At 56.6% G+C, this 20,281-nt stretch overlaps 8 protein-coding genes across 8 annotated transcripts; 4 read left to right on the top strand and 4 right to left on the bottom strand.

Moving 5' to 3' along the window:
• Nucleotides 1-396: 396 nt before the first annotated feature.
• On the top strand, nt 397-1,914 carry VDBG_04931 (sulfite transporter Ssu1; the record flags this gene model as incomplete). Its single annotated transcript, XM_003005279.1, has 2 exons — nt 397-1,010; nt 1,068-1,914. The coding sequence occupies 2 exons, from the start codon at nt 444-446 to the stop codon at nt 1,788-1,790; spliced, it is 1,290 nt and encodes a 429-aa protein (XP_003005325.1).
• A 1,637-nt stretch (nt 1,915-3,551) lies between these two features.
• Nucleotides 3,552-5,524, bottom strand: VDBG_04930 (histidyl-tRNA synthetase; the record flags this gene model as incomplete). The annotated part of the gene is made up of 7 exons (XM_003005278.1): nt 3,552-3,746; nt 3,998-4,139; nt 4,191-4,274; nt 4,327-5,046; nt 5,128-5,194; nt 5,249-5,422; nt 5,473-5,524. 7 exons carry the CDS (start codon nt 5,522-5,524, stop codon nt 3,552-3,554), a joined length of 1,434 nt encoding a protein of 477 aa, XP_003005324.1.
• An 806-nt stretch (nt 5,525-6,330) lies between these two features.
• VDBG_04929 (short-chain dehydrogenase) lies at nt 6,331-7,237 on the top strand (the record flags this gene model as incomplete). The annotated part of the gene is made up of 3 exons (XM_003005277.1): nt 6,331-6,852; nt 6,912-7,019; nt 7,070-7,237. The coding sequence occupies 3 exons, from the start codon at nt 6,331-6,333 to the stop codon at nt 7,235-7,237; spliced, it is 798 nt and encodes a 265-aa protein (XP_003005323.1).
• Nucleotides 7,238-8,536: 1,299 nt separating this feature from the next.
• Nucleotides 8,537-10,743, top strand: VDBG_04928 (C6 transcription factor RegA; the record flags this gene model as incomplete). The annotated part of the gene is made up of 3 exons (XM_003005276.1): nt 8,537-9,463; nt 9,515-9,639; nt 9,699-10,743. 3 exons carry the CDS (start codon nt 8,537-8,539, stop codon nt 10,741-10,743), a joined length of 2,097 nt encoding a protein of 698 aa, XP_003005322.1.
• A 701-nt stretch (nt 10,744-11,444) lies between these two features.
• Nucleotides 11,445-12,739, top strand: VDBG_04927 (conserved hypothetical protein; the record flags this gene model as incomplete). Its single annotated transcript, XM_003005275.1, has 2 exons — nt 11,445-12,138; nt 12,273-12,739. The coding sequence occupies 2 exons, from the start codon at nt 11,445-11,447 to the stop codon at nt 12,737-12,739; spliced, it is 1,161 nt and encodes a 386-aa protein (XP_003005321.1).
• Nucleotides 12,740-13,250: 511 nt separating this feature from the next.
• On the bottom strand, nt 13,251-15,627 carry VDBG_04926 (multidrug resistance protein; the record flags this gene model as incomplete). Its single annotated transcript, XM_003005274.1, has 3 exons — nt 13,251-13,277; nt 13,340-15,543; nt 15,624-15,627. 3 exons carry the CDS (start codon nt 15,625-15,627, stop codon nt 13,251-13,253), a joined length of 2,235 nt encoding a protein of 744 aa, XP_003005320.1.
• A 515-nt stretch (nt 15,628-16,142) lies between these two features.
• On the bottom strand, nt 16,143-17,084 carry VDBG_04925 (leptomycin B resistance protein pmd1; the record flags this gene model as incomplete). Its single annotated transcript, XM_003005273.1, has 1 exon — nt 16,143-17,084. The coding sequence occupies one exon, from the start codon at nt 17,082-17,084 to the stop codon at nt 16,143-16,145; it is 942 nt and encodes a 313-aa protein (XP_003005319.1).
• Nucleotides 17,085-19,108: 2,024 nt separating this feature from the next.
• Nucleotides 19,109-20,107, bottom strand: VDBG_04924 (pfs domain-containing protein; the record flags this gene model as incomplete). The annotated part of the gene is made up of 1 exon (XM_003005272.1): nt 19,109-20,107. The coding sequence occupies one exon, from the start codon at nt 20,105-20,107 to the stop codon at nt 19,109-19,111; it is 999 nt and encodes a 332-aa protein (XP_003005318.1).
• Between the last annotated feature and the right edge of the window lie 174 nt (nt 20,108-20,281).

Genomic DNA, 20,281 nt, shown 5'->3' with positions numbered 1-20,281 from the left:
TTCTTCAATTGACTGCCACAAGATGTGGAGCACGTGACTCTTAGGCTACTCATAACCCCAGAGTTCCATGCCAATTGCAACTCACCCTCACGCATCGTGGGCAGGGCCGCTTTCGGCTCTAATGTGACTACAGCTTCGTAGCCGGGAATGGCATGACAATTCGCCGAGGACTGTAGTTCTGTTCCATCCATACAACAATACTATTCCATTGAAATGCCTTCCCGGGCAAAGTAATGGGTCTGGTTCCTGACGTCAATCAGTCTGACGCGTCCGGTTTAGCTTGAACGCAAACCCGACCTAGTGAGCGGCAGCACGACTACAGACGACAACCGATGAACCTCAAGCGTCGGGCATGGTGACGGATGGTACCTTCGACGACCCTCCACAGCCATTCTCATTGTTCTTGAGTGATTCCTTTGCAAGGTCGCATCCTCTGGTCCGCCATGGATCCATCTGCTCCCGCTGCCGACCGGCTTCATCAGAGTCGTCCATCAACAAGCCACGACGAAGGAGCCGATGCAACCACGACCACCCGGAGTGCTCGCAAGGATGCCGTGGCGGAATACGCGCGTCTGGAAGGCAACCAAAGACCCTGGAGGCGTGTGATTCTGTATTTTGAACCATCATGGTTCAGCGTCAACATGGGCACCGGGGTTGTGTCCATCCTACTTCATAACCTACCCTACAACGCGGAGTGGTTATATTGGATCTCCGTTGTTATCTTCTGCCTCAATGTTGTTCTCTTCGTCCTCTTTTTCATTATCTCCGTACTTCGATACACGGTGTTCCCCGGTGTATGGGGTTGCATGATACGGCATCCGGTTCAGTCGCTCTTTTTGGGTACTTGCCCGATGGGCTTGGCGACTATCATCAACATGATCGTCTTTGTCTGCGTTCCGGCTTGGGGTTCCAATTACGCAACTCTAGCCTGGGCTCTTTGGTGGATTGATGTTGTGGGGGCTGTCGGGACATGCTTCTATCTCCCCTTTATCATCATGTACAAACATGAGGTAGGCGCATGAAAAGTACACCCACACAAGCCGGTTCCACAGACTGACCTCAGATAGGCCCATCTAGAAACCATGACCGCGGCATGGCTACTGCCTATCGTTCCAACGATAGTTGCAGCAGCTACGGGCAGCATTGTAGCGTCTGTGCTGCCCAGTCACCATGCTATTATCACTATCATCACAAGCTATATTCTTTGGGGCTGCGGTGTGCCACTTGCCCTGTTTACGATAGTAATTTATTTTGAGCGCCTCACGATGTGCAAGCTACCGCCGCGGGAGGTAATCGTCTCCGTCTTCCTACCCCTCGGCCCACTGGGCCAGGGCGCATTCGGCATCATGAGGTTAGGCAAAGAGACAATGAGGCTTACGAACGATGTTGAATTCTTGCCCAAGGCTGCGGTTGCTGGTCAGGTCTTTTACTCCCTCGGCTTTTTCGCAGCTTTCATATTGTGGGGATTTGGCCTCGTATGGCTGTTTTTTGCAGTCGCCTCCATCACCCGCAACAGATTTCCTTTCAACCTTGGTTGGTGGGGATTCACCTTTCCCCTAGGTGTCTACTCAACAGCAACTACAACTTTCGCACAGGAGATCCCGTCCGCATTTTTCAAGGTTCTGGGGACCATCTTCTCTCTGGTCGTAGTCTTCCTCTGGGTGGTTGTGAGCACCGGAACTATTCGGCATGCCTATCTAGGCGATCTATTTCATGCTCCGGGATCGAGACCCTCACAGGCCGAACGCAAGAAGAACGATGGCAAAAGAAGCCTGCGTAATATTGTATGAGTCGAGACATCTGAGTTGGGATTCCATACTCGGATTGCGAATGTCAGGTTCACTTGGCCGTTTAGCCGTCTCCAGTCAAGCAAAGAAAAAGCAATCTGATCAGCAACCGCCCGTGTGCTCCTAACTGCTTCTGTGCCACATGTCTTCTGGTTCAGCTGCCATCGCCCGCCAAGGGCCACAGCGTGTTTCAACTCGTCGTGCAGGAGATGACGGGCGCGACGCCCTCCACCACGGGCCTGGATTTCTGATGATGGTGTAGCAACGTTTCATCTTCTAGACGAGCTGCTGTCGTCTCCCCCATTCTCGTAGTCAAAGCGCAACTCCTGCTGTGAAATAACAACAGTTTTTCAGTCCGAGTTACTACGCTTGCGTGGGTGATCGCAGACTCGCGCCCGCTCTTGCCTGTAGGGCGGGCCGCGGGTTTGGGCTTCTGGGGTCGCTGGTTCAACTCGCGAACCATTTACGAGTCACGGTCGTGAGGGCCGGCCGGCTTGGCTAGGGACACGGACTACGAAATGTTGCCGCTGGGTCAGTCTTCTGACTCGCGATATAGCCTGCTTTGAGTCGTGAAGGCGCGGTTTGCGCTGGATCCGACAATTTGTATCTCGACTTTCTTGGTGGTGAACATTTCGGGTTCTCGTGGGTTCTCTGGACAAAATGGTGCGTATCGACCAGGTCCCGCACCCGGAGCCCGCACCCGGAGCGTGCACCGGTCCGGTCGCCGATTCAACGTTCATGGCGAGGTCAGGAGCACATAGGTTTCCTTGTATTTCGTCTACGGAGGATGATACGTCAATGGGGAAAGTCAATTCATTTTGCGGTATCTCAGCGCACTCGTGGATCGAAACACGTCTCTCATGCCCAAAGATTCGCTTGCGCACGGCCCTCTGCCGTCTTAAGTGCTCCAACGACAACATGATGTATTGCCGGGTCCCTCGAAGAACTCTATGATGTCCATTGCGAAGAGTTGATGTGTTGATTCACAGTATGCCTGCGGTTCTAATAAGTCCGCAGGAGGCGAGCTGTATACAAGGGGGTCAAACGAAGGCGCGAAAATCACCGACATGTATTTGTCACCAACACAGATTGCGCGAGCCTTGCAGGTTTGAACATGCGAGCTTCCCTGACTTCTAAGGTGCCAAACTCTCATCAAGGTAATATCATGTCTTGCAAATATGTTCGTGGCCCAAATTTGTAATGGGACCGATGATAGAACCTGGCTCGCTAGTTGCCGGGTATGATCAGAGATCTACGTTACCGAGCTCGCCGGAGGGGTCGATGATCGCGGCGAAGCAGTGCAGCCTCGAATTCCCCGGTCTATAGCGGGCAGGATCCCTGTAACACAGGAAGGACATGTAGCCCCACCGAATGAACGTGTATAGTTGCGTTCGCGACTAGAAATTGATATCAATGAGAGATTGGGATGTCTTTGGTATCATCGAGGCGGACGTTGCTGCGTCATGTTTGCATTGTGCTTTTCTATCGGCTGTTATCGAGTATCCGAGTGGCTAGTTAGTGGCCCAAACTATCCAAGCCTTTGGAAGAAACCTCATCTGGAACACATCGGCGCCTTCAGGAGATTTGAAACCTAACCAGTTGGTTGCCTTCTGTCTTGCTTGATCAAGCGAAGCGGAACCCGAGACAACTGATCCGGTTAACCACATCATATAGCTTTGTGAGCTGGTCACTGCAGATCGGCCAGGCTCAGACACAGAGGTGGAATTCTTGGTTTTTTAATCATATTGCTTTGCCGCACAAAAGCTACTGCGTCTCCACGGGCTTCACTTCCTCGGTAGCAGCAGCAGCCGCGGGAGCAGCAGCTTCGGCCGCGGGCTCCTCCTTCTTGGCTTCCGCCTTGTCAATATCCTCTCCACGCAGACCACCAACAACCTTGAGACCTCCGGCCTTGCGGGAAATCTCATCGAGCTCGCGCTTCCGTGCCAGGCGCTTCTGCACCTCGGGAACCCAAGTTCTTCATGTCCACCAGTTCACCATCCTTGGTGGGGGTGGCCCTCGGGCAGGCCGAGCTCCTTGATCTTGACAACACCCTTCTCGATCTCGTCGTCACCCAGAATGACCGCAAAGGGCGCCTGGTTAGACTCGGCCGCCTTGAATTGCGGTGGCAACTTAGGCTTTACCTTGTACAGGAATTCGGTCTGTTCCGGAGTTAGTGAAAGGCCTTAAAAATACGAGTGAACCAGTCATACCTTGACGCCAGCATCCCAGAGCTGGGCACTGACACGAAGACGCTCCTTGACCAGGCCGGCCTTGGACCCAAGCGCCATGACATAGACATCAACAGTGCTGGGGGCAGCCTCGTTCTCTGCCGCCATCCTGGCTTTCATCAAGCTGTGCCTTTGTTAGACAACCGCCTCGTTGATCTTAGAATGAGAGACAAACCTGAAAATACGCTCAATGCCGAACGAGATACCGACACAAGGGACTTGCTTCTTGCCGGAGAACATGCCGACAAGATTGTCATATCTGTGCCATCAATCAGTCTGAGGTCAAACCGGAAGGCTTTGATGCCGCTCACCTGCCACCGGCCGCCACACTGCCGACACCGACGCTCTCAGACGCGTCCTCGGTGTTCTTGCTCTTGCTCTTCTTCTTCTTCGCGCCACCCTCACCGTCCGCAGGCGCAACGGGCGGGGCGGATTCCGGCACACGGACCTCGTAGATGATACCAGTGTAGTAATCCAGCCCACGAGCTAAAGAGAGCGAGAAAGAGACGCGATCCAGGCAGCCAAACACCTCGAGGTACTCGAAGAGAATTTCCATATCGGAGAGACCCTGCTGAATGAGCTCGTTGGCGGCCATCTTCTCGTCTGCGCGCAGCTTCTCAATGACATCCTGCTTGCCCTCAAGGATAACCCACTCGCCAATCTTGTCGGCGACTTCCTCGTCAAGGCCCTTCTCAGCAGTCATCTCCTTCTTCACGTCGGCCCAGGGGGCCTTGTCGAGCTTGTCGACGGCGGAGGATATCGCGCGGATCTTCTCGTCGGGGACGCCGCAGACCTGGAACATGCCGTCGAGGATCTTACGGTGGTTAATGTTGATGGTGTAGGTGTCGGCCCAGCCAAGGGCAGAGAAGACTTCGGTGGTGATTCGGATGATCTCGGCGTCGGGGAGCATGGGGTCGTAGTTGGCGCCGGCAAAGTCGATGTCGGCCTGGTAGAACTCGCGCTGGCGGCCCTTGTTCATGGCGGGCTGGTCGCGGCGGTAGACCTTCTTGATGGTGTATCGCTTGACGTTCCTGTACGAATCAGCATGTTGTGGACGTCGAGAATATTTGTCCCAGGGCTGCTTGCGCTCGGGACTGGGTGACCTCTCTTACTCAATGGCATTCTGCGCGAGCCAGCGCGCCATGGGCACTGTGCAGTCGTAGACGAGAGATGAGTCCTCTGGAGGAACAGAGTCAGCATGGGCCTCTCAGAGACAGTATGGCCGCGGCGTACCTCCGCCCTGATCAGCCAGCTGGTAGATCAACTTGCTATCCTCGCCGTATTTGCCAGTCAAGATCGGGGTCAGCTCGAAGGTGGGCGTGTCCAGCTCCATGGCTCCATGGCGCTGGAAGACACTCCTCATGACGGAAAAGATCTGCTCCCGAATGATCATGTCGGGGCCGAACCCTGCTTCAGTCAGACCTTGGCCAGGGCCGTGGTGGTGTTTCCATGCTCACAATCCTTGGTGCCCTTCGGGGTCTTTAGCTCGAACTTTATCTTGGGCGGCATGTTGGACGATTCGTCTCTGGGTCGGAGGACAGGGTTCGTGGTGTGCAGTGCTCGATGACGTGGATTGTCGCGGTATCGCGGGGTATTCGATCGTGGAGGGGCAGCCTGGATCGCAAGCGCAAATCGCGAGGGATGAGTCAGAGGTGAAGGTGGTCGAGAAAAAGACCTGGAAAATCGTTGAAGTGAGGTCTTCATGAACCGGCCTGAAGGGGAGAAGTGCGCCGGGGGGTAAAGGCCGGCGAAGGGAAAGAGAGTGGAGGATGGGAGTGAGGGGTGTGGGGGCAAAAAAACGACTGGCTTCGTGGGAATTGACGCGGTGTTGAGAAAGTGTGATGGTAGCTGGCGGGGAGCGACGTTGGACCTGCAAGGCTACCATCGCTGCACGACCCCCCGCCAAATGTGGCAGCTGTGGCTCGTGCCGTGAAATGCCTGTGCTCAATTGGGTCGAAACATGAGTGCTACGGTGGCCGACTGCGAGGCTACTGATGCTTGCCGAATCGTCCTGTGGTCTGCCGTACTGGGCTTCGTCTCGGGACTCGGCCCCAGCCTGTTTATGCGCATCGTCAGCGGGGCCGAGGGGGGATTGGAGGGGCCGGCGACAGCTCTTGGAGGCCATTCAACTTATAGCTATCTTCATGTCCTGGTGAAGGCCCAGGGTCATCTTGGCTGGTCTCTACAATCGCCTCGCTGGTTTTCTGGACTCGTACCTGAAAAAGGCAAAGCTCGTATGATCTTTCCAACTTGACGAGTACAGTTTCAGCCAAATCCTGTGAACCCATACTCAACAGATCATTCGAGAAATCACCATGTCGGAACCCCAAAACCATCTTCCTGTCGCTCTCATAACGGCTGGCAGTGCCGGACTGGGCGCTGCCGCCGCCAAACTGTTGGCACGGAAGGGGTACCGAGTCGTCATCAACTATTACTCCAATAAAGCACGCGCGGATGCCCTGGAAACAGAGCTGCACACCCTCTCGCCACTTCCATACGATGCCCATAACTTTCTTTCAGTACAAGCCAACCTAGAATCTCGAGATGAAATCAAATCTCTCGTGCAAGCTGCGTCAGACTTCTCCGTTCAGGGCGTGCCACCTGCAACAAACCGGCGTCTAGATGTGGTGTTTTCAAATGGCGGATGGACACAGATCCGCGATATTCGCAACTTGGATGACAACCTGGTGGAGGACGACTGGGACAGATGCTTCAACATGAACGTCAAGAGCCATCTGTGGTTGATGGGTGCTGCTAAGCCGTACCTCGAAGAGGCCGAGGGCTGTTTCATTACGACGGCTTCTTTGGCCGGTGTCAAGGTCAGCGGAAGCTCGCTGGTAAATCACGCCCTAGCAAGTATGCTGGTGAACACGGCAAGCTCACATCAAGTGTCCAGGCCTATGCAGTCAGCAAAGCAGCTCAGATCCATCTCGCCAAGGGGCTTGCGATGGCGGCAGCTCCCAAGATCCGAGTCAACACAGTCTCGCCCGGTATCATGTGGACGGTCCGTTTTTCTTTCTTTGTTCACGTACTTCATGAACTGACTTGCGGCAGGACTGGGGTCTCCAATTCCCAGAGGAACAGCGAGAGGCTGCGAGGGAGCGAACGCCATTGAAGCGTGTCCCGACAGTCGAGGAGGTTGCAGAGCAGGTGTGGTGCTTTATCCAGAGTAAAACCGTCACCGGGGCCAACGCTGTGATTGACGGCGGTTTGTCGCTTTGAGCCGAGAATAGAACGTGCTTCTGACCATTAAATCTCACTTTGACTAGAGTACTGCCCAATTGCAACGATCTCTGCTCGGGCTACCCTTTATGATGGGCTGATGTGTCAGAAGACGTCTGTTCGTAATGTAGTTGCCAGCCAGCCCCCATTCCTTTGGTGGGGTTGAGCAAGTAGACCTTATTAGCCACCAAATCGAATAGCGCCACAGGGGTTCGGGATTCCTCCCACATCGGAAGCAGCAAGGTGCCTTTGTCTCTCCGATCACATCCTTCCTCCCACACAGCCGAATCCCCCATCCACTACTATCCAATCCTACCACCACAAGAGCGACAGTTAGTGGGACAAGGGTCCGCGTGGGTTCGATAGCATCATCTTGGCCTCCTCGGCTCCGGTACAGTTCACACGGCAGTTGGCTTGCCCGACGCTGTCGCAGTGGCCATGGCACCTTCGTCTCTTTCGAATTTGCTTCATCCCCACCAACCTGCTGTCAATTCGAGCCAAGTACCCCTTGCCGATCGCCAACTGTTTATCCAGGCGCCAACAGGCGGTAGCAGCGCTCATACAGCTGAGGCGTACGGTTCTGTTGGCATCGCAGAAAAGTCAAATGCCCATGCCATCGTGGCGCTTGCTCCGGCCCCCACCCATGCTGCGACACCCAGCCTGTATCAATGTGCTCATTGCCAGAAACGCTATTCCCGGCCCGAACATCTGGCTCGGCACATCCAGACGCACACTCTTGGCAAGCGCTTTGTGTGTCAAGTTTGCTGCAAGGCTTTCGCCCGCCAGGACCTCTTGAAGCGCCACGTCACGAACCACGAAACCGACGATGATCCGGCTAAGAAGCGACGCCGGACGACGGCCTCACCAGCCGCCGCCAGGGTCTCGCATGCTTGCCGTGGCTGTGCGGCTGCTCGCGTGAAATGCGAAGAGACTAAGCCTTGTACCCGATGCCGCACGAGGAACCAGGTGTGCGAGTATTCCGCAGCCGAGGCCGGCTCTGCTGCCGCCATGTATCTCTTGCACCTGTCAGCCGACCCTCGCTCAGAAACGACCTCTCCTGCGTCATCAGCGTCCCAAAGCGCGAGCGATGCTGCACGGTCATCCAGTCAATTGTCTGTCCCACAGATCTCAACGTATCCTGCTACTGGACCAGATGACAACTCAGTTATGCCGACGCTGTCGGTGCTGGATCCAGGGCCAACCCAGCCTCATCCCCCCAAAAGCATTCCGCCACAGAGTAGGTTGCATGACAAACAACGTCGTGGGACTGTTGTTAACGCAGAAGAAGCAAATACGGGCATGTTGCCGCAACATACTCATGTCTGGACTGGTAACCAAGCCGTTGATGTTGCGGGGCAGGCATTTTCTGGGTTCCTTCAAAATGTAATCCACGAACCAGGATATGACGGGTCTCGAGTCACTGAAGGTCACGGTCAAGGCCAAATTCAGGGCCTATCCGTCCTGGACCTGAGTGCCCACAACAATCTTGATCTCACTGATGTTGACTTCAGCTTACTGGATTACTGGAACATTGACTTGCTGGGTGACGGGTTTCAGCAATCGCAGACCTTTACGCCGAGCCCCGAAGACTCGATAGATCTTGTACAGATGCGCAAGAATCTCGTGCAAGCATGGACGGAATCGCCATGGCGATGGAGCCTGTTGCGTGTCAATGCTGGCTACGGAGAGCAGTCTAATCTGCCCGTGCCTTCCCCTGATGTGACAGGGGCCCTACGCGAGAGTCGCAAGAATTTGGGCGAGACGGTGGTGACTGACCGTCTGGACGGAGCCGCACGAGATGGGGTGCTGGCTATTGTCCTGAAGACGTGTAAGACCAGCGAGATGATGGCACGCGTAGCGTCCTCGTTCCCTTCAGCCGAAGTCATGGACAGCTTGATCCATATTTTCCTCGCTTCGCACTTTTGCCAAACCTCGCAGTGGATTCATCAGGCAACTTTCGACATGAAGGCTATGCCTGCAGACTGGCATGCCATGGCGGCGGCCTCTGGCGCAGTGCTGACACCTGTGCCAACCCTTCGAAGATGGGGGTTCGCTGTGCAGGAGGCTGTACGTGTCACGATTCCGGAAAAGTTCGAATCAGTCAACACTACGATCAAGGACGTTGGCTTGGTTCAATCTCTGTCCCTCGTACAGGATGTTGCCTTGTGGTCAGGGAACCGAAGAAAGATGGAAATCGCCGAGTGCCATATCGGTATTCCTGCAAATGTGAGTCCTTTCACTGCAGGGCGTCTTTATTCAGATACTGACACGTGGTAGATGATGCGATATCGCAACAAATATCAGCGTACGATGTATCCCCTGATTGAACTTGACGAATCCGACGGCGGCGAGCTGCTTGAACAGAAGTGGCGGTCATGGTGCGAACGCGAGTCATGGAAGAGGTATGTTCAAAACAGGAGCAGGACTTAAGGTTGAGGGCGGTGGACTGACACCAAGGCAGGCTTGCTTTTCACTGCTTCATCCGGGATGCGAGGACCTCCATGGCTACGCTTGGCAGCCCAGGCATGTCATATGCTGAGATGACACTGCCACTGCCTGAAGCGAAAGAGCTCTGGTTTGCCAAGACGGCCTTGGACTGGCAACATCATCACCACGAGCTGGCCGCTGGCTACACAAAGCGGGCGCCATCAGTCGGCGATCTGTTACGAGACCCTGGCCTACTCACGTCCAACCGTCGTCGCTTAGACGCGCAAGCGGCGGCTTCCATTTTTCTCAACGGCTACTGGTCTCTGATTAATGAATACCAAAGGCTCTCCTCGGTGCAGCGATTCCGGCCGTGGCTGACGAGGACAGGAGGGACGAGCGAGCAATTATTGAGAACCCGACACGAGGAACTATGCAGAGGACTGGATAAGTTCCAGGCGATTGTGTCAGACTGGCATGAGCTTTCATGCCAGGAGCACCTCATGCTGCACCTCTTGCTGATGAATTTACACCTGTCCCTGAATGATTTGCAGCTCTTCTCCGGCAAGGAGGGCGAAGAACAGGCGCGACGGGTGCTGGCGAACCTCCGGGAATGGGCGGACAGCGTCCACGGCAGACAGGCTGTTTGGCAAGCAGGACAGGTGCTGCGACAGGCCAAGCTGTTTCCACTGGGGCACCTCAAGGACTTCTACGCTGTGGCGATCCATCACGCAGCCCTGGCGCTCTGGACGTATGGCGTCGTCACCAAGACAGCAGGCAGGCCAGGGGCATCGTCATCTCAGTTGGGTCAGGAGGCGGTTTACCTGGACGGAACGATATCAGGCGTCGTGACAGAGTTCGTCCACTTTGGACACGGCAAACCGGTGATCCAAGAACCCATTCGATCGACTGGGACGCGCGAGGCGGCGGTAGAGGACCCCAAAGGCTGCATGGAAGTCGTGCAGGAGACTCTGCGGTCCAACTTCAGGGGCAGCCAGGAGATGCGGCCGCCCATCATCGAGAACATGTGTCTGGTAATGAAGCAGCTGGGCGATGCTGCATGGGCGGTTGGCTTAGGCTGAGCGACACTCGGTCCCGGAAGAGGGATACGTGAATATACGTGGAAATGGGCCCGTTCTACAAGGATCTCCATGTTGTGGCCGATGGACCCGAAGCGGACGGATTCAGAGGTCCGGATTAGGCCCGGGGGTGCGTGGGTCTCCAAGCTGAAGCTAAGGACCGACTTGGGCATCGACGCTATGGCCCACAGGGGTTAAAGGCCTGAGAGGGCCAGCGGTCACAGGGCTTGTGGGGGAGCCAAGCCTAGAGAGTCAGCCCTGAACGGGAACCCTGTTGCGGCGACGTCACCACCTGGAACAAGACAAGAAAGTAACGGGGGAAGGCACGTCAGCGCCTGGCGCCAAGGGCATCGACGGCAGTCAGCATCGTGCTTGCTTGCCCCCGTCCAGTGTCCAGTGTCCAGTTTCCAGTCGGGGCAGGCACGTTCCCGTCTCACTTAAGGAAGCAGGACGCCCCACGACCACTCCTTCCGCCCGTGGGTGCACGGCACCTTCGGATGGGCTGAAGCTCTGGTCTTTCTTTCCCACAACTCACGACTCAGTTCTTCACTCCATATACCTCTCATACCTTAGTTCACAACCCCCTCGTCTTAGGAACCACTCTGTTGCATACAAACGCCGCATCACCAGGGCCTAGCATCTGACCTTATACGACTCCCAGCCGGCACCATCACACCCGCCACCGACACGACATACGGCGCGCCATGTCACGATCCTCTCAGCCCGCCGCCTCCCTTGCGGCACCTCAGGTCCCAGAAGCTGAACCGCTTCTGTTCTCGTCCTCCTCCTCTTCAACTAGCAGCTCCTCACCGACGCCCATCATGGATGCTCTCTCGCGCATTCTTGATGCCCGCCCCAGCGCCGACACCATGTCCATCGTAGCCACCACAGTCATCGCTACATTGGCCACCTTCTACTTTTGTCGTTATGTTCTCTATCCCAAGTGGAGGCGTGTCATCCCCAGTCCTCTTCGCGCATCCCTGCCCAAGGAAGCTTCTCATGCCATCCACGACCATATTTACAACCCAGACACACTCCCCGGCGGCCGTGATGTCGCTACCCCGTACGGTACCGTCCGGGTCTACGAGTTTGGCAACCTAGAAGGGCCCAAGGTCCTCCTCGTTCATGGCATCTCTACTCCGTGCATCACCCTCGCACCACTTGCTCGTGCCCTCGCTGCCCGCGGCTGCCGGGTCATGGCCTTTGACCTCTTTGGTCGCGGCTTTACTGATGGAGTGGGCGACCTGCCTCACGATGAACGTTTGTACACGACCAATATCTTGCTAGCCCTCGCCTCCTCGCCTCTGCCGTGGACCGGCCAGCACGGCTTCCGCCTCATCGGCTATTCCCTCGGCGGCGCACTCGCCGCCTCCTTCGCGGCGTCTTTTTCCTCACATGGTCGAGTCCCTGATCCTCCTCGCCCCTGCCGGCCTCATCTCCGCCGCCGATTTCGGGACTGTGGCCGGCTTCACCTTCCGCTCCGGCCTCGTGCCCCGGGCGCTTCTTCGCTTTGCCACGAAGCGCCGCTTCAGCGCCCCATCGCGGCTTCACCAACGCAAACCACCTCCGTCAGCAGCGCTCGGGAGGGCAAAGATCCTCGACGTGCGGGCTTTCGAGAAGAATCATCCAGCTTCCGCCTTCGGGAATGCTCATGAGCCCGGTCGACGACTACTCGCGTGATGGGCACCCACACGCCGGCTTCGTCCCCGCCTTTATGAGCTGCATCCGCCACGCCCCCTTGACCGATCAGCACCCCACCTGGGCCCAGCTCGGGCGGGTCATGGGCAAGGGTCGTACTGCCGTCTTGCTGGCGCAAGGGGACGAGATTATCGACTGCGTCGACTATGAGCGCCAGGGCCTGCCGCTGCTCGGAGGACCGGACGCGGTGCACTGGCGTGTCCTCGGCGGGACGCACGACTTTGTCATGACGCACACGGGCGACATTGCCGCAGAGCTCGATCACTTCTGGGGGATGAAGGCGCCTGAGGCTTCTGCTTGATTTATTCTTGTCGAAACCCATTTCTTCCTTTTATTTTTTTTGCCATGTAATGCATAGCGATCCGGCGTATTTGTATAGATGTGTCCTCGGAGAGGAAGTGAGGCGTTCGATCTGCACGGACAGACGAGAATCGTAAGATGATCTGCGGAGTTGACGACAATCTCATATCTACCTTCTTTTGCTCCTCGTCATTTTATACCGGCTGCTTGCCGTATCGCTTGGTCAGTTCGCGGTTGGGATGGTACAGTCCATGGGAGGGTAGATAGATTGGCGGTATATTCTAATTACATGGTATACTACACGAACGAGATGGATCATGTACATGGGGTGGATGTGAATGTTCGAAGAGAGATGCAAATAGTTTCATCCAGTGGAAACTCAGTAAAGGAAAACAAAGGTGAGGGTATCCTGCCACTACAAACAAAAAAAAACCATCTATTCGAACCGTGTGACGCCTCCCCAATGTCCACCGCAACGCCAACAGTCTGCACGCTGTCGCTCTCTTTTACCCTTAGCGATCGAGAGCCTGGCTCTGGCACTGTTGCGTGCTGTTAGCTTCATCACGGTCAAAGCATGCGGGGCGGGTCGCGAACGACGTACCATGTGCCAGTAGACGCCCTTCTTCTTCAAAAGCTCCACGTGGTTGCCCTTCTCCAGCACTTTACCCTCGCCCATGACGAAGATGACGTCGGCGTTCTGGACAGTCGCCAACCTGTGTGCGACGACGAGCATGGTGCGGCCCTTGCTGGCGCGCTCAAACGCCGCCTGCACGAGCTTCTCCGACTCGGAGTCGAGCGAGCTGGTCGCCTCATCGAGGAGCAAAATCTTGGGATCGCGGACAAGCGCACGCGCAATGGCGATGCGCTGCTTCTGGCCGCCAGAAAGAGATACACCCTTGGAGCCAATGTCGGTGTTATAGCCCTCGGGCAGGGACACGATAAAGTCGTGGATGGATGCGTCGCGGCAGATGGCGTGGAGTCGCTCGTCTGGCACGTCCCCGTCGATGCCGAGCAGAATGTTTTCGCGGATGGTGCCTTGGAACATGTTGGGTTCCTGAGCAACCAACGACAAGGCCTTGCGGTACTCGTATATGTTCAGATCGTATATGCTCTTGCCGTTGCAGAGGATGTCGCCTTGGGTCAGATCGTAAAAGCGCTCCATCAGCGACACGATGGAGGTCTTGCCGCAGCCAGACGCTCCGACCAAGGCGGCGAACTGGCCCTTCTCGACAGTGAGGTTGATACCCTTGAAGACGGACACGTTGCGAGTAGGATACTTGAAGTGAGCATCCCGCAGCTCAATCTTGACACCGCCTTCGGTGTCAGGAATGGTCGCCGACTCGGCATGCTCGTCGAGGTTTCGGGAGTCGCGCATCTTGATGATGCGGCTCGCAGCAGCGCTGGCCTGAGCCGCGTTAGGCCCGAAGCTGAGGGCCTGTCCGGCCGCCTCGGCACCCTGAATAGCTGCCATGAAGCAGACAAAGAAGGCGACCATGTCGTATTCCCGACTGGCCAAGAGTCGTCCGCCGTACCAGAAGATGAGACCTTGGCAGCCGAGCCCGGAGCTTTCAGCAAAGGCCACAATAAACGAGGCCAGCCACGCCTTCTTCAGAGCATTGCTTCTCAGATCGTTGAGAAGGGTTCCGTAGCGTCTGTTGATGGTATCCTCCAGTGTCAGGGCCGAAACGGTGCGGAAAGCGCCGATGGCCTCAGCTGCAAACTTGGCACTCTCCGCAAACACGGCGCCGTTCATCTGATCAAACTGCATTTCATACTTGAATCTCCAGTAGGCCGAGAACAGGCCGATGGGCATGGTCACGAATGTGGCCACGAGGGCCAACTTCCAGCCGAAGGCAAAAGCGATTGACAGGGCACCAATAACCTGGAGCATGCCCATGAGAAGGAAAGCAATGTTGATGCCAAGCAGCTCTTCAAGCTGTTTGGGGTCGCCGGAGACCCTGGCTGTCAGTGATCCCTGCGAATTCTCCTCTTGGTCAAAGAAGGACGTCCGTTGAAACAGGATAGCCCCGAAATATTGGCGTTTGTAAACAGCACTGATGCGGTACTGCAGGAAAACGGCGGAGTAGATGACGGAGAAGTAGCTGATACCGACGCCAATGGCTAGAACAGCCCACATCAGCGACCAGAAGTTGCCTTCGCTTCGGATCTCTCCAGGATCTTGAATTGTGAAGACATTCAGGACTTGGGCCAGCAACCAAGCCTGCAATGGAGTGGAGGAGGCGCCGCCCATGGCGGCCAGGATGATAATGATGTAAAAAGGCCATCGCGCGCGTTGTTCGACTATAAGCTTTCCATAGCTGCTGAAGAGGTTGGGTGGCTTGTCGTTTGATTTGTCGTTGACTTGTTCCGCTTCGGAGTACGCCGCGCTCTTTTCTCTCTGAAGAATGGTATTGAGGTCCTCTTCGCTGTCGTCCGTGTTGGCCTCGGTAGGCTCACCGAGGGAGAGTTGCTGAGCATGCACAAGTCCGTAGTATAGACCGTTCTCGTCCTCAAGAAGGCTGTGATGAGTGCCCTGCTCCATAACCTGGCCCTTCTTCAGGACGATGATCTTGTCGGCCTTCTTGATTGTGGACAGGCGATGGGCAATGGTGATGGTGGTTCTGTTGCGGGCAACCCTGTCTAGCGCTGCCTGGACAATCTTTTCTCCCCGTACGTCGATGGCACTCGTGGCCTCGTCAAGAATGACGATTTTCGGCTTTCGGACAATGCTCCTGGCGATAGCAATACGCTGGCGCTGACCACCCGACAGCTTGGTCCGCTGTCGCCGACTTGCGTGTCGTACCCCTGCAGGACCTGTGTTAGGCTTGTTCACAGGAAGACGATCTAAGACAGCAAAACTTACTTCAGGTAGTCGGTCAATGAACTCATTCGCGAATGACTCCTCGCAAGCTTCCTTGACGAGCTGCCTCTTCGTGTCCTCCGACTCGTGCTCCCACGGGGTGCCGATAAGGCCATTGGCAACGTTCTTGAAGATGGTGTCGTTGAACAAGAAGGGCTCTTGCTGCACGAGGCCGATCTCGCATCGCCACCACTTGAGCTCGATGTCGTCCAGAGAGCGTCCGCAGGTTGTGACGGATCCAGACAGTTCGATGGCAGGGCCGGTCTCCTCAGGGGTGGTTACGGGCTCCTCCTCGTCCGAGTCCGTGATGCCCTTCTTGAGGTTCTTCTTCTTCTGCGCTTCCTTCTTCTTGTCCTTCTCGACCGTCTTGGCAATGACGTATTGGTGGTTCAAGCTGTACCATCGCTGGATGAGCCCCACAATGGTGGACTTGCCAGAGCCCGAAGGACCAACGATGGCCGTGTTGAGACCCTTCTCGATGCGCAGGTTCAGACCGTCGAGGACCTTGACGTGCGGGCGGCTCGGATAGGCAAAAGTGACATCGTCAAAGACGATGTCCTGGTCGGCGGAGACATCGGGCTCCTTCAAAGTGCCGGTAGGGGGCTTGGGCGCGTCGATGACGGTGAAAGAACTCGCAGGCGGCCACCATGGCCTTGGTGACGGCGACGAGAGGCGTGGCGATGCGCTCGAGGGAGATGACGACCATGATGACGGACATGATGACAATGATGATGACACCAGCATCGTCGATGGATCCGTTCAGGCGCATGGTCGTGCCGTGCCAAAAGGCCAGACCAAAGGCGCCCATGATGCCGAAGAAGATGAGGCCGAGCTGGGTCGCAAACAGAGGGGCCGTGGCCTGGCCCTTGCGGCGTGCGTCGTCGACCCAGCGATCGTAGCGGGAGGTGATGCGCTCCTCGGCGCCACAGGCGGACAGCATGCGGATGGAGCTAAAGGCCTCGCTGGCGACGGCGGTGGCCCTGGCCTCGGACTTGGTGATGGCGGACTGGCCCTTGATGAGGAAGGGCAGGATGACGCCGAGGACGAAGATGAGGAACAAGAGGACGGAGGAGGTGACGAGGGTTAGCTCCCAGCTCCAGGTGAAAGCGACAATGATGGCGGTGAAGATGGTTCCGTTGTACTCCATGAAGGTGCCGAGCTTCTCGGAGAGGCCTAGCTGCAGGACATTGGCGGTGGTGGTGATGGTGCCGGCGGCGGCGCCAGGGGGCATGGAGTCGAGGACGTGGATGGACTGGCCAAAGAGGCTCTCGATGTAGTGCAGTCGGATGGCGGAGGAGAGGCGGATGCCGATCATGCGGAAGCAAAACTTGTTGATGTAGGTCAGGGTCAGGCGGCCGATGAAGAGGGCCATGATGTAGAGGGCCTGCTTGTCGAGCAGAGCCTCAAATTCAGACCTGCTGGTGGTGGGGGGCACGGAGAAGTAGCCGGTGAATTGGCTGACGAGCTGGCCAAAGATGACATTCATCAGGGGAAGGGTGGTTCCGGAGCCGATGGAGGAGACGGCGGCGAAGACGTAGATGACGATGTCCCATTTCGTGGCATAGGAAAAGACTCGAATGTAGTCTTTGAAAGGTCGGTTCGCGTTCAGGGCGAAGCTTGGTGTCCTTGGGCTTTTCGTCCGTGACGGAAGGGCCAGCGTCCGTGACGGAAGGGACGCTGGCCTCGCGGCCGGCCTCGACGAGGGGAGCTTGCGCCTTGACGTCGGCCATGGCGGTTGGCGAGACGGGCAAGAAGAGCGAGACGAGAAAGGAGCGCCGCAGTGAGGGATCCGGGGTGTAGGTAGGGATGAGGCGGGTGGCGATGAGGGTCTGTCCGTCAATGGAGGGCAGGCCAGGGTCTGTTCGCCCTCAAGACGCCTTGCGAGGGTAATAGAGAGGGAGTAGATCAGATCAGATAGCTGAAGTACACATGGTCAAAAGTCGAGGCACGCAGGGTGTATTTCAACATTTCGAAAAAAGAAGATGAGGGAGTTGAGGGAGATGAGGCGAATGATGACGGAGAGTGCATCTATCTAGCATGATTCATCTCGCGACGATTTCGCTTCATCAAAGCGGCTGACCGCACCACACTCGAGGCCGAGCCCAGGAGGGGCGGCGGCGGAAGGAACAATAGCGGATGGGGGTTTCCAATGAATGCCGCGCCGTTGTCGTAACCTCGAAAGCGAGAAGTACGAGAGTCGCGCTTGCCCGATGCGAACACGCACGCTACCAAAAGTACGACGGCTGCATACGCCTAGCCAATCAGGTTGCCAGCATTTGCTCGCTCTCGGGATGACCCCACAGTGGGAAATGTCACGACAGCACTGGACACCTTGTGGCTTCCGTCGTCAGCAGGGAAGGAAGCACTGTAAGACGGCCTAAGACGGCCTGTAAGACGGCCTGTCGCCGTCGTACTTGTTGTCGCGTGCAGGTACGATCGATACAGCTAGTGTTGCCCTTTCCCCTTGTTTTTCACTGCATTCCAGTTCTCGGTGACATTGCGGGCATCGCCAGCCCTGTGCCTGCCTGGAGTGGCCCAGGTACCTACCCAAGCTACCTGATCCAACAGGCAGCACCTTATCCAACAGCCCAGACACGGCAGGACCTCCTCGATTTGCCTGCCTGGACAGACGCCAGATGAGTGACCGCCCCCCCCCCCCCTATAGCTGCCTGCTGCCTGCTGGCGGTCAAGGCAAACGCGTATTGACAGGTTCCATGACATGTTCGACGAAACACATGGGTCACCGGGCAAAACCCATTCTCCCGCCTCCGATGTTGCGTCACATTCCACCCCACCACCCCTTCGTAAATATCGTCGTAAAAAGCAACACAATCGCAACTCTTTTGTCTCATCAAAACGGCTTACACGGCCACGGCCCCACCTGCTGCACGTTTACATGGTACCCGACTCCCCCAAAGTTCGGACCAGTCGTTACGCCGCACCCACCTCCCGGTCCCTCGGGATCATGCGAACAACCCGTTACCGGTAGTATCGTCCTCAACGCTCACGTTGCAAGACCACTATACTTTTGTCATACACAAGCGCCCCAGATCCTGCATGCGCCACTTAAGGTAGATCGGGCAAGGGTCGTTCAGTTTTACTGCCAAGGATGCTGGCCCACCAAGTCTCCGTGAGCAGACACCACCGACTTGCTTAGTGTTCCTTGAGTCCCTACCGTCTGCACATCCGCCAGGGGCAGCTGAGTGAACTACGCCTAGGTCTACTGGAATATGTGGCCCGTAGTGACTTCCCGTTCTTTGAGAGGTTACCGAGAAGACGACGACAACGTGCGCGTCTTCATTTCAACAACGCGAAGCGCCGAAGACGTGGCCAAGAGAGGATCATGGTTCTTCTGTTCAATTTCTTTTCTTCCGGTCAGCCGCGCTATGGCTTCCAGAGACGAATGCAATTGCTGCAGGCTGGGATCATGAGGGGTCATAACGCCGTCTGCTCGACCATGTTCGTACGAACGTTAGACTCTTGCGGTTATCTCTGAGAGACCCGTGCCATTCATAACCACTTACCCGAGTCTAGAACCCAAACACGATCCACCTCCCTCCTATGAGCGATGGACGGCACCTCGCGGAGCAGGTCTGCCGCGTAGGCGGCTGCCATCATGGCCGCGAAGCCCTGCCACTCGTCGTTCTTGTGCGTGTCCGAGTAGTTGCTGATACCCCGGACGACGAGGCACGGAAGAGCGTTCATGAGGCCAGCCGCTTGCATCTCAAAGCAGAGGACGTCGTGCGTCCCAACGAGATTGTCCCGGAACGCAGCATCCCTGACGAGCCGGCTGCCCGATGCCACGAGCCCATAGTGCACCATGAATCTGCCGTCCGCCTGGTCGCGATCGCGCCGCTGCAGCACCCCAGCATGCGTGTCGCAAACCTGGCTGCACGACTGATTCGACCGCGAAGGGTGCGTGCACGTCGACAGGAAGAGCCTGTCTGTCGTCTTCGGCGGTTGACGATAGTGGGCCCCTCTCGCCAGGCGCTGCGCCGCCGCCGCCGCCGCCTTGTCGAGATTGTGCCCGTGCTGCTGGTATCTGGCCTCGAGGTTCCCTATCACTGTTTGCAACAGGCACGGCGGCTTGTTCAAGTGGCCTCTGAACTCGAAACGCTCATCTTGGATCCTGCGGCCGGAGTCGTACTGGAAAACGCCACCTTGGGTGCCCCGGGGACAGCTGACGATAACGTCGCCGAGCCGGATGTCGTTCTTCGGGCTCGGTGCGCCGCCGGCTGTGCCGACACTGAGGCAGAACTGGATGTTGGGAAAGCTGTTTTGCATCTGCATGGCCACGACCGCTGCAGCGCTCGGCCTTAGATCGCCGGTTGGCAGAGCGGCAATCACAATATTGTGCCCACCGATTTCACCGAGAGAATATGTGTTGGTATCATTCGGGCTGAGTCGTTCCGGGTCGTCATGGACTTTGTCGAGGAAGGCTTTCGCAGCAACGAGCTCGACAACCAGGGCGCATATCCAACCAACGGTGTATACGTCTGGATCAGCCATTATGAGAGAATAAGAACAAAGGAGATGTCGTACGCAATGCCATGGAATTCAATATGAAAAGATCAGGGGTATAAGGCCACCCGTGTATGGCGGAGGGGGTTGGATGTAACGCCTGGAATCTGGCCTTCAGCACGGCATCAGGGCAGCCATCTTTGCATATAATAAGCTGGGTTT

Source organism: Verticillium alfalfae, genomic scaffold (assembly GCF_000150825.1).
Source record: "Verticillium alfalfae VaMs.102 supercont1.5 genomic scaffold, whole genome shotgun sequence".
In the NCBI taxonomy this organism is placed as follows: Eukaryota; Fungi; Ascomycota; class Sordariomycetes; order Glomerellales; family Plectosphaerellaceae; genus Verticillium; species Verticillium alfalfae.
Note: the sequence above shows the minus strand (reverse complement) of the source record. Positions and strands in the feature narration are given on the sequence as shown.